The sequence below is a fragment of the Anomaloglossus baeobatrachus genome, chromosome 6, assembly GCF_048569485.1.
Source record: "Anomaloglossus baeobatrachus isolate aAnoBae1 chromosome 6, aAnoBae1.hap1, whole genome shotgun sequence".
Lineage (NCBI taxonomy): Eukaryota > Metazoa > Chordata > Amphibia > Anura > Aromobatidae > Anomaloglossus > Anomaloglossus baeobatrachus.
In genome coordinates, this window is record NC_134358.1 from 24146788 (window position 1) to 24159122 (window position 12335).

Consider the following 12335-nt stretch of genomic DNA (forward strand, 5'->3'; position numbering starts at 1 on the left):
TAAATCACGTGCGCAGCTCCCATGCAGGCCTATGTGTCTCCATGCTTACACTCTGATCCTGCCTTTTTGGTATCTCACAGTTAAGGGTTAAATGGGGGAGAGTATTGCCTGACCGTGGGATCTGACTACACTGGCTCTGAGCGTAGTCTGTAACCGTGGCAACCTATTGGTCTGCATAAGAGCTGTATACAGAACGGTCGCTACGTCCAGTGGAGCAATATATAATGGTAGAGGGTCAGAGATCACTGCAGGGATAATTAGGGACAAGCCCGGAGGTTACATTGCACCTGTAATACTGACCTGGTCACTAATCCTAATTTCTTCCCCTGCAGCCGACCCACCTCGCCGACTTCACTCAGGTCCAGACGATCCAGTATTCAAGCAGCGAAGACAAAGACCGGAAAGGGATGCTGCAGCTAAGGATTTCTGGAGCCCCCGAGGTATATGCTGTGGCCTCCTCTGAGGTCCTTATTGGTCTCCGTTTTTTTTTTTACCTCGTGGTCTTCCTTGCTTCTTTACCCCAGGGGTCTGCCTCTCCTATCCCCTCTGATATTCAGCCCCTTTGTCTCCTGGGGTCGGCCCCGTGTCTCCCCTTTTTCCCATCCTCTTTGGTCTGCCTCTCTTCCCCGCTGCCTCCCATTGTCTAGGATCAGCCTCACGTCCCTCTATCCTCCCACCTTCTCGGGTCGGCCTCATGTCCCTCCCTACCTCCCAGCCTTTGGAGTCAGCCTTGCATTCCCGCTTCCCCCCACCCTCTGGGGTCGGCCTCGTTTCCTCCCTGCCTCCCATCCTCTGGGGTCGGCCTCGTTTCCTCCCTGTCTCCCATCTTCTGGGGTCGGCCTCGCTTCCTCCATGTCTCCCATCCTCTGGGCTCGGCCTCACATTTCATCTGCCCCATGACCCCTCCTGGGCTTTATTCTGCCCCTATGTCCCCTGGGATCTTGCTGACATCCCTTCTACAGTCTGTCGATATGAGCCATCGTTGCCCGACACAATGGGGGGGGGTGTGTGTGTGTGTGTATGTCGGTGCAGTAATGACAATAATACCCTTATTGTTGTGTCCTCTCAGCCTCTCACTGTGACAGCCCCATCCCTCACCATTGCGGAGAACATGGCTGACTTAATAGATGGATACTGCCGTCTTGTCCATGGAGCCTCCGAGTCCTTCATCATCCGGCCACAGAAAGGTGAGTGTAATGTGCAGTGCGGCGATTGGTGGGCAGCATGTTCCCGTTCTTGGCCCTGCAGCCCGCATGCGTCCTCTATATATGCCGTGCGTCCTCTATGTATGCCGTGCGTCCTCTATGTATGCCGTGCGTCCTCTATGTATGCCGTGCGTCCTCTATATATGCCGTGCGTCCTCTATATATGCCGTGCGTCCTCTATATATGCCGTGCGTCCTCTATATATGCCGTGCGTCCTCTATATATGCCGTGCGTCCTCTATATATGCCGTGCGTCCTCTGTATATGCCGTGCGTCCTCTATATATGCCGTGCGTCCTCTATATATGCCGTGCGTCCTCTATATATGCCGTGCGTCCTCTATATATGCCGTGCGTCCTCTATATATGCCGTGCGTCCTCTATATATGCCGTGCGTCCTCTATATATGCCGTGCGTCCTCTATATATGCCGTGCGTCCGCTATATATGCCGTGCGTCCTCTATGTGCGCCGTGCGTCCTCTATGTGCGCCCTCTATGTATGCCGTGCGTCCTCTATGTACGCCGTGCGTCCTCTATGTACGCCGTGCGTCCTCTATGTACGCCGTGCGCCCTCTATGTACGCCGTGCGTCCTCTATGTACGCCGTGCGCCCTCTATGTACGCCGTGCGCCCTCTATGTACGCCGTGCGTCCTCTATGTACGCCGTGCGTCCTCTATGTACGCCGTGCGCCCTCTATGTACGCCGTGCGTCCTCTATGTACGCCGTGCGCCCTCTATGTACGCCGTGCGTCCTCTATGTACTCCGTGCGTCCTCTATGTATGCCGTGCGTCCTCTATGTACGCCGTGCGTCCTCTATGTATGCCGTGCGTCCTCTATGTATGCCGTGCGTCCTCTATGTATGCCGTGCGTCCTCTATGTATGCCGTGCGTCCTCTATGTATGCCGTGCGTCCTCTATGTATGCCGTGCGTCCTCTATGTATGCCGTGCGTCCTCTATGTATGCCGTGCGCCCTCTATGTACGCCGTGCGCCCTCTATGTGCGCCCTCTATATACGCCGTGCGCCCTCTATATACGCCGTGCGCCCTCTATATACGCCGTGCGTCCTCTATATACGCCGTGCGTCCTCTATATACGCCGTGCGTCCTCTATATACGCCGTGCGTCCTCTATATACGCCGTGCGTCCTCTATATATGATGCGCAGTACTGTGCTGCATGCTGATGTGATACCAGACTCCCATGTGAGACGCTGGAATAAAGGGGTGTATGGGAAGCCGTGTCCATTACCATGCCCGCTGGGGGTGTAGGATAATCGGGGTGTAGCTTTTCGGGGTGACTGAATGCCACTTACGAGCTCTCAGCCTTATAAGACGCTGCAGAGCGTTGTCGGATGGGCGGGCGTTGTCGGATGGGCGGGCGTTGTCGGATGGGCAAGCGTTGTCGGATGGGCGGGCGGTGTCGGATGGGCGGGCGGTGTCGGATGGGCGGGCGGTGTCGGATGGGCGGGCGGTGTCGGATGGGCGGGCGGTGTCGGATGGGCGGGCGGTGTCGGATGGGCGGCGGTGTCGGATGGGCGGGCGGCGTCGGATGGGCGGGCGGCGTCGGATGGGCGGGCGGCGTCGGATGGGCGGGCGGCGTCGGATGGGCGGGCGTTGTCCAGGAGGGATGGCGACCAGAGGTTTGGAAATGCATCAAGGGGGAAAACAATTACACTGCAGAGTGGTGCAGTGAGTAAGTGCCTCATAGCAGAATTGCATTACTCCTCTCTATTGATTGGCTCGTGCCTTGTGGATAATGTTTCCCAATCCTCCAGGGAATCCACTTAATTGCAGAGTAATGAGACCCCCGGGAGCGTCGCTCCGCCCTGAGCTCCCCTCTCTGGTATTGATGCAGATCAATGACCTCTCTGAAGCTTTTAGTGAATTTGGACCCTCCTTTTTTTTTTTTTTTTTTCCCCTCCAGTTTCTTTTTTTTCCCAGAGTATTGATGGGCTTTGGACTTCCTGCGGTCACGGTCTTCTGGGAAGTCGGGGAGGGGGTCATTTATCCAGCGAAAAAGTGTCACCCGATCGATGGTGATCGGCTGGAGTAAGTGGCAGGTGCCGCTGCGGAGCCGAGGCGTTCATCCTGAGCCTCCGTGTAATGGTGCACCCAGCGAGTTTCACAGTCTAATCTCCAGATTTTTTTGCAGTACGTTCCAGTCACATCCGAGGCTGCGTATAATAGCCTGACCGCTCCCGCGTCTGTGGAGCGCAGCCTCGATGGGGAGCGCTCGCAGAAATGTTATACCCGTGCCGTGTTTGTCATGTCCACAAGACTTAAAGGGATTATCTCGCGCTAATGACTTTGCATCGACTGGTGATGTTAGTTAGACTAGGAATAGTCAGAGGCTTTGGAGGACCCCTTTAACTTAATCACATCCAGAGCTGCAATCAGCATTCTCCTCATTTCCCGTCTGCCTGTTCAGTGTCTGCTGGAGAGAACCCCGCCCCTGGCGGCCGTAGAGGACCCCGTCCCTGGCGGCCGTAGAGGACCCCGTCCCTGGCGGCCGTAGAGGACCCCGTCCCTGGCGGCCGTAGAGGACCCCGTCCCTGGCGGCCGTAGAGGACCCCGTCCCTGGCGGCCGTAGAGGACCCCGTCCCTGGCGGCCGTAGAGGACCCCGTCCCTGGCGGCCGTAGAGGACCCCGTCCCTGGCGGCCGTAGAGGACCCCGTCCCTGGCGGCCGTAGAGGACCCCGTCCCTGGCGGCCGTAGAGGACCCCGTCCCTGGCGGCCGTAGAGGACCCCGTCCCTGGCGGCCGTAGAGGACCCCGTCCCTGGCGGCCGTAGAGGACCCCGTCCCTGGCGGCCGTAGAGGACCCCGTCCCTGGCGGCCGTAGAGGACCCCGTCCCTGGCGGCCGTAGAGGACCCCGTCCCTGGCGGCCGTAGAGGACCCCGTCCCTGGCGGCCGTAGAGGACCCCGTCCCTGGCGGCCGTAGAGGACCCCGTCCCTGGCGGCCGTAGAGGACCCCGTCCCTGGCGGCCGTAGAGGACCCCGTCCCTGGCGGCCGTAGAGGACCCCGTCCCTGGCGGCCGTAGAGGACCCCGTCCCTGGCGGCCGTAGAGGACCCCGTCCCTGGCGGCCGTAGAGGACCCCGTCCCTGGCGGCCGTAGAGGACCCCGTCCCTGGCGGCCGTAGAGGACCCCGTCCCTGGCGGCCGTAGAGGACCCCGTCCCTGGCGGCCGTAGAGGACCCCGTCCCTGGCGGCCGTAGAGGACCCCGTCCCTGGCGGCCGTAGAGGACCCCGTCCCTGGCGGCCGTAGAGGACCCCGTCCCTGGCGGCCGTAGAGGACCCCGTCCCTGGCGGCCGTAGAGGACCCCGTCCCTGGCGGCCGTAGAGGACCCCGTCCCTGGCGGCCGTAGAGGACCCCGTCCCTGGCGGCCGTAGAGGACCCCGTCCCTGGCGGCCGTAGAGGACCCCGTCCCTGGCGGCCGTAGAGGACCCCGTCCCTGGCGGCCGTAGAGGACCCCGTCCCTGGCGGCCGTAGAGGACCCCGTCCCTGGCGGCCGTAGAGGACCCCGTCCCTGGCGGCCGTAGAGGACCCCGTCCCTGGCGGCCGTAGAGGACCCCGTCCCTGGCGGCCGTAGAGGACCCCGTCCCTGGCGGCCGTAGAGGACCCCGTCCCTGGCGGCCGTAGAGGACCCCGTCCCTGGCGGCCGTAGAGGACCCCGTCCCTGGCGGCCGTAGAGGACCCCGTCCCTGGCGGCCGTAGAGGACCCCGTCCCTGGCGGCCGTAGAGGACCCCGTCCCTGGCGGCCGTAGAGGACCCCGTCCCTGGCGGCCGTAGAGGACCCCGTCCCTGGCGGCCGTAGAGGACCCCGTCCCTGGCGGCCGTAGAGGACCCCGTCCCTGGCGGCCGTAGAGGACCCCGTCCCTGGCGGCCGTAGAGGACCCCGTCCCTGGCGGCCGTAGAGGACCCCGTCCCTGGCGGCCGTAGAGGACCCCGTCCCTGGCGGCCGTAGAGGACCCCGTCCCTGGCGGCCGTAGAGGACCCCGTCCCTGGCGGCCGTAGAGGACCCCGTCCCTGGCGGCCGTAGAGGACCCCGTCCCTGGCGGCCGTAGAGGACCCCGTCCCTGGCGGCCGTAGAGGACCCCGTCCCTGGCGGCCGTAGAGGACCCCGTCCCTGGCGGCCGTAGAGGACCCCGTCCCTGGCGGCCGTAGAGGACCCCGTCCCTGGCGGCCGTAGAGGACCCCGTCCCTGGCGGCCGTAGAGGACCCCGTCCCTGGCGGCCGTAGAGGACCCCGTCCCTGGCGGCCGTAGAGGACCCCGTCCCTGGCGGCCGTAGAGGACCCCGTCCCTGGCGGCCGTAGAGGACCCCGTCCCTGGCGGCCGTAGAGGACCCCGTCCCTGGCGGCCGTAGAGGACCCCGTCCCTGGCGGCCGTAGAGGACCCCGTCCCTGGCGGCCGTAGCGGACCCCGTCCTTTGCCGTCGCTGCAGCCGCTTTTTCTTGCTCCTATTTGGAGGGAGAAGTGTTTTCCTAAGCGGTGAAAACATAATTTTGAGTCACAGGTGGTGCGTGTCCTCCCAGCCCCCGTTTTCCTGTTTTTGGAGGAAGCTGGCTCCTTTCGCTTCTGTCCGGTCAGGTGAATTCTCTCCACTCATCAGGCGTATCCCTGTCCAGGACGCTTCTTACAGCTGTGTTCATCCTGGGCCTCCTGGTTCATCTACTGACTGCACCTTCAAGACTAATCCAAATACATCTTGTTCACGCAGCAGGCCGAGGATGGGCACAGCGTACTAATAATGCACAGAACCTTTCAGCCCATCATTTACCTTTTTTTCTTTTTTTTTTTTTTCTCTCCATTATTCCACTTGCTTGTCCATGGAGGAGTCAATGGCCGCCTTCATCCTGAGCTTCCAGGTTCAGGTATATAATTACAGTATGCATTGTGTAATGTCATGGGGGGGGGGGTTCAGTGGCTTCGGGGGCCATGCATGTATCCTAATACAGTAGGTAACTCAGGATCAGTAATGTAATGTATGTACACAGTGACTGCTCCAGCAGAATAGTAAGTACAGCTCTGGAGTATAATACAGGAGGTAACTCAGGATCAGTAATGTAATGTACACAGTGACTGCTCCGGCAGAATAGTGAGTGCAGCTCTGGAGTATGATACAGGAGGTAACTCAGGATCAGTAATGTAATGTATGTACACAGTGACTGCACCAGCAGAATAGTAAGTACAGCTCTGGAGTATAATACAGGAGGTAACTCAGGATCAGTAATGTAATGTAATGTACACAGTGACTGCTCCGGCAGAATAGTGAGTGCAGCTCTGGAGTATGATACAGGAGGTAACTCAGGATCAGTAATGTATGTACACAGTGACTGCACCAGCAGAATAGTGAGTGCAGCTCTGGAGTATAATACAGGAGGTAACTCAGGATCAGTAATGTATGTACACAGTGACTACACCAGCAGAATAGTGAGTGCAGCTCTGGAGTATAATACAGGAGGTAACTCAGGATCAGTAATGTATGTACACAGTGACTGCACCAGCAGAATAGTGAGTGCAGCTCTGGGGTATAATACAGGAGGTAACTCAGGATAAGTAATGTAATGTATGTACACAGTGACTGCACCAGCAGAATAGTGAGTGCAGCTCTGGGGTATAATACAGGAGGTAACTCAGGATAAGTAATGTAATGTATGTACACAGTGACTGCACCAGCAGAATAGTGAGTGCAGCTCTGGAGTATAATACAGGAGGTAACTGGGGGATCAGTAATGTAATGTATGTACACAGTGACGGCTCCAGCAGAATAGTGAGTGCAGCTCTGGAGTATAATACAGGAGGTAACATTTTATCCAGTGCCCGGCCCCGTCTGATCTTATTTGATGATCCTGCTTTTTGCCTTGTGATGATATCCTGTATAATGGCTTTTTCCTTTTTTCTCTTTACAGAAGGAGAACGCGCTTTGCCATCGATACCAAAGTGAGTCATTCTCTCCTCTATATGAAGGTTACATACATTTTTCATTATTTTTTCCCGGATCGCCCATAGACTATAATCTTCCGGGTCCACACGTTGCTGATAGACTGAGCTACAAATTTGCAGCGCTAAGAACATACATTTTATTTGAGTTTCCCCTTTAAGGATGTTTTGTTTGTTGTTTTTGTATGTATGGTCTACATAGGAAGGAAGCTCTGGTCAGAGGAGCTTGTCTGCCCACGCGCTTGCTCATATTCCCGCTATCACAGCTCGGCCACTGGTAAATGGCATCTGAATGCATTTCCTCCAGTAGGGGGAGTCACTAGCGCTCTCCCCATCTCAGTGTTTCCCCCCTCTGACGTGGTGTAGAATGGATGAGTCCGGCTAATTACAGAAGGTAGCCTGTGACTGATGAGCGCAGAGCCTCAGTGACCATGAAGAATGTGCACCGCTCACCGCTGCCACCCGCTCTCTTACAGGCTGGCCAACAGCGAGAAGCACGGCGTCCGGGCCCACCCCGTCTCCGTCTCAGGTAAGCGCCTGCGGGGTCTCCACTGCGCCCACACCGACAGCACACATGTGATCACATGGTAGTAAGACGAGAGCCGGCGAGTGCAAGCTGCAGTCCCATGTAATGCAAGATTGGTCTTGTTAGCGTAGACTGACCTGCAGTCCCATGTAACACAACAGATATTGCTGAGTACAGATAATGTACCTGCAGTCCCATGTGACATCACAGAGAAGTGATCTCTACTGTAGATGTCACCTGCAGTCCCATGTAAAAACAAAAGTGATATCTCAGTACAGATAGTGTAGTAGATGTCACCTGCAGTCCTATGTAACATCACAAAGAACAGTGATATCTCTACTGTCCATGTCACCTACAGTCCCATGTAACATCACAGAGAACATAGTGATATCTACTGTAGATGTCACCTGCAGTCCCATGTAAAACCACAGATAACAGTGATATCTGTGTACAGATAATGTAGTAGATATCACCTGCAGTCCTATGTAACACCACAGATAACACAGTGATTTCTGATTACAGATAATGTAGTAGATGTCACCTGCAGTCCTATGTAACATCACAAATTTCCCCTGATAGCTCTCTGTGTACAGATAGTATAGTAGATGTCACCTGCAGTCCTATGTAACACAACAGATAACCGTGATATCCGAGTACAGATAATGTAGTAGATGTCACCTTCAGTCCTATGTAACACCATAGTGATCTGATTACCGATAATGTAGTAGCTGTCACCTGCAGTCCTATGTAACACCACAGATAACAGTGATATCTGAATACAGATAATGTAGTTAGATGTCACCTGCAGTCCTATGTAACACCACAGATAATAGTGATATCTTTCGGAGTACAATTCATGTAGTAGATGTCACCTGCAGTCCTATGTAACACCACAGATAATAGTGATATCTGAGTACAGATAATGTAGTAGATGTCACCTGCAGTCCTATGTAACAGCACAGATAACACCGTGATATCTCTGAATACAGATAATGTAGTAGATGTCACCTGCAGTCCTATGTAACACCACAGATAACAGTCATATCTCTGAATACAGATAATTAATAGCTGTCACCTGCAGTCCTATGTAACACCACAGATAATAGTGATATCTGAGTACAGATAATGTAGTTAGAGGTCACCTGCAGTCCTATGTAACACCACAGATAATAGTGATATAAGTACAGATAATGTAGTAGATGTCACCTGCAGTCCTATGTAACACCACTGATAATAGTGATATCTGAGTACAGATAATGTAGTTAGAGGTCACCTGCAGTCCTATGTAACAGCACAGATAATGCCTGTTTATCACGGTAATGTTGCGTGGCACTGGAGCGCGGTGTGTCGGCTGAGCTCTGCTACATCTGCGGGTCTGTACATTGCTTCCTGTCTGTAGCGCGGGGTCTGTGGATCGCAGACAGAAGACCTTTATTCTGCTGCTGCCAGATTTTCTGTTCCCGCCTAACTAGACCTTTTATTTTAAAGGGACAGGCCCTTTATAAATGGCGGATAGAGACGTCCTGCAGTCGATTGTTACATTGTTCTCACTTACAAGCAAGCGCTCAGCACCACTGGCACTTACATGGTTAATGACCCTCAGGCTGGGGGACTCTGTGATTTAGGACATGGAAATGAGTGGTCAGTGTACTCCGGAGCGGGCACACCGCGTCCCCTCTGCTGTAAACACAGGGCAGCAACCGGACTTTTCCATGGTCGATGATGTCATCATGTGAGGGGAAAACTGCAGCTCGCTCTGTGCCCCCCACACGCCAGGATGTGCCACTGCGAGAGGATGTCACGTTAGGACTGGTATGTGCCCACACTGGCTCTTGTGGTCACCTCTTGCGCCCGCTGGGTTTTGGGAATCCCTTTCTACGCTCGCTGGGTCACTGGCCCCCTTACACCCGCTGGGTCTCGGGCTCCCCTTTTCTGCGCCCACCGGGTCTCCGGGAGCCCCTTTTTGCGCCCGCCGGGTCTCCGGGAGCCCCTTTTTGCGCCCGCCGGGTCTCCGGGAGCCCCTTTTTACGCCCGCCGGGTCTCTGGGAGCCCCTTTTTGCGCCCGCCGGGTCTCTGGGAGCCCCTTTTTGCGCCCGCCGGGTCTCTGGGAGCCCCTTTTTGCGCCCGCCGGGTCTCTGGGAGCCCCTTTTTGTGCCCGCCGGGTCTCTGGGAGCCCCTTTTTGCGCCCGCCGGGTCTCTGGGAGCCCCTTTTTGCGCCCGCCGGGTCTCTGGGAGCCCCTTTTTGCGCCCGCCGGGTCTCTGGGAGCCCCTTTTTGCGCCCGCCGGGTCTCTGGGAGCCCCTTTTTGCGCCCGCCGGGTCTCTGGGAGCCCCTTTTTGCGCCCGCCGGGTCTCTGGGAGCCCCTTTTTGCGCCCGCCGGGTCTCTGGGAGCCCCTTTTTGCGCCCGCCGGGTCTCTGGGAGCCCCTTTTTGCGCCCGCCGGGTCTCTGGGAGCCCCTTTTTGCGCCCGCCGGGTCTCTGGGAGCCCCTTTTTGCGCCCGCCGGGTCTCTGGGAGCCCCTTTTTGCGCCCGCCGGGTCTCTGGGAGCCCCTTTTTGCGCCCGCCGGGTCTCTGGGAGCCCCTTTTTGCGCCCGCCGGGTCTCTGGGAGCCCCTTTTTGCGCCCGCCGGGTCCCTGGGAGCCCCTTTTTGCGCCCACCGGGTCTCTGGGAGCCCCTTTTTGCGCCCGCCGGGTCTCTGGGAGCCCCTTTTTGCGCCCGCTGGGTCTCTGGGAGCCCCTTTTTGCGCCCGCCGGGTCTCTGGGAGCCCCTTTTTGCGCCCGCCGGGTCTCTGGCAACCCCTTTCCGCGCCCTCCGGGTCTCGGAAGGGGTGTGGTGCTGGTCACTACACGTGTCTGTAGTTGTGCACAGCACAGATGACTGACCACAGCTGTGTACTTTGACAGACACATGGAGCTGTCACGCCTGTAACTTCCCGCTGACATTACAGGCCCCCTATACAGTACAGCCCGGCGCGGCCCATGTGCTGGGTGTTTACTCTCGGCAGTCGGTGGATCTCTGCCCAGGTATACGCGCCCCTCGCTGAGGACGTCCTGTCTGCGGAGCGAGGTACACTGCGCGCCTGTCTCCAGCTGTGAACAGCAGCTCTGTGCCTCCTCGTCAATGAGCTCCTTGTCTCCTGGCCGCCACCTCATTAATAGACCGTTACCGGGAACTCGCGGCTTCCTGCACAAGGATTACAGAAGGCAAAGTGGATGCCATGTACCCATCGTGTAAACCTGGAAGTGGCAGTGTCTGCACCCGCGGGGGCCGAGACGTCGTCTGCTGGCATCAGTGATATTAAGATATAAGGTGGTCACCAGCCTGCCACCATTAATCCGGGCGGTCACTCAGGAGGTCACATTCTCCTCCAGGAGGAACCTTCTCCCGAGCTCATTATCGCCCCCCGCTGTATAATGTTTGCTGCAGCTGCCAAGGTAAACAAGAGGGGGGACAACCGCTCCGAAAAGTGGTCGCTCATTATGTCCTGCTCATCAGTGCTGTGGAGGGTCAGGTGAGTCTGGAATTGCTGAACTGTAGTAAGACCGTGCAGCCTGTAGCATGATGGGGCGCTGTTTTGGAAAACAAGCGGACGTGTATTTCCCATCCATAACTGCTCCTGTGAATCATGTGTCGGTGTACCTAAAAAGGTTCGGGTTGATCTGATTTCTGAGCTACTTGCTGCTTTTTTGCGGGGTACATGCATTTGTAGCTACAGGTTTACAGCACAGTGGGTGTTCCCTACATGTGGAGCTGCAGGTTTGGAGCACAGTGGTTGTTCCCTATACGTGGAGCTGCAGGTTTGGAGCACAGTGGGTGTTCCCTATATGTGGAGCTGCAGATTTGGAGCACAGTGGGTGTTCCCTACATGTGGAGCTGCAGGTTTGGAGCACAGTGGGTGTTCCCTATATGTGGAGCTGCAGATTTGGAGCACAGTGGGTGTTCCCTATATGTGGAGCTGCAGGTTTGGAGCACAGTGGGTGTTCCCTATACGTGGAGCTGCAGGTTTGGAGCACAGTGGGTGTTCCCTATATGTGGAGCTGCAGATTTGGAGCACAGTGGTTGTTCCCTACATGTGGAGCTGCAGGTTTAGAGCACAGTGGATGTTCCCTACTTGTTACCGCTATTGCAATATCATCCTACACCCAGTTTGTTTGCCATGTGTAACCTGAGACACACATAGGACTGCATGGGAGCTGTATACATAAAACTATAGGGGATTTAAAAAAAAACAAAAAACGTATGTATTTTACTCTGATGCGTACCGTGGAGCAAAAAAATGGATGCCAAGATATGACTCTCTGGTACCTTACTTCATTTTCTCCTCCGTGCATCTTCTGGTTGACTTTCAGCTGGATCTTTGTACTATGGGTGTTTCTTTCACTGTAACATTCGCTCCTCAGTTTTTCTTTCTTCTATTATATCTCTAATGAAAAACAGAAGTGATCGGAGCGTGGTCTTCTGGTTACAGTATCTAACGTGTTGTCCACTGCCCCCTTCTGGTGGAGATGGAGCTCTGTCGCATAGATGTAACTGCAGTGTTCAAAATAAGGAAACCAATCAATATGTATAACCCAGATGAGCGAGTATAGAAAGAATGGCGTCCATACACATGGTGATTGGTGTACGGCGTCCGTTTCCCTCCCCCCTGCAGTGCTAATAGTCTATTCAGA

The 12335-nt window shown here is 56.2% G+C and overlaps 1 protein-coding gene across 10 annotated transcripts in view; it reads left to right on the forward strand.

Moving 5' to 3' along the window:
* Positions 1 to 12335, forward strand: part of PTK2 (protein tyrosine kinase 2) — a 184458-nt gene that overhangs the window by 114300 nt on the left and 57823 nt on the right. For all 10 annotated transcript variants that reach the window (XM_075352830.1, XM_075352832.1, XM_075352825.1 and 7 more), the window contains 5 exons: positions 333 to 440; positions 1070 to 1187; positions 6034 to 6072; positions 7111 to 7141; positions 7618 to 7670. In XM_075352830.1, the coding sequence (XP_075208945.1) occupies positions 333 to 440; positions 1070 to 1187; positions 6034 to 6072; positions 7111 to 7141; positions 7618 to 7670 (349 nt within the window). The remainder of the gene's footprint in view (positions 1 to 332; positions 441 to 1069; positions 1188 to 6033; positions 6073 to 7110; positions 7142 to 7617; positions 7671 to 12335) is intronic.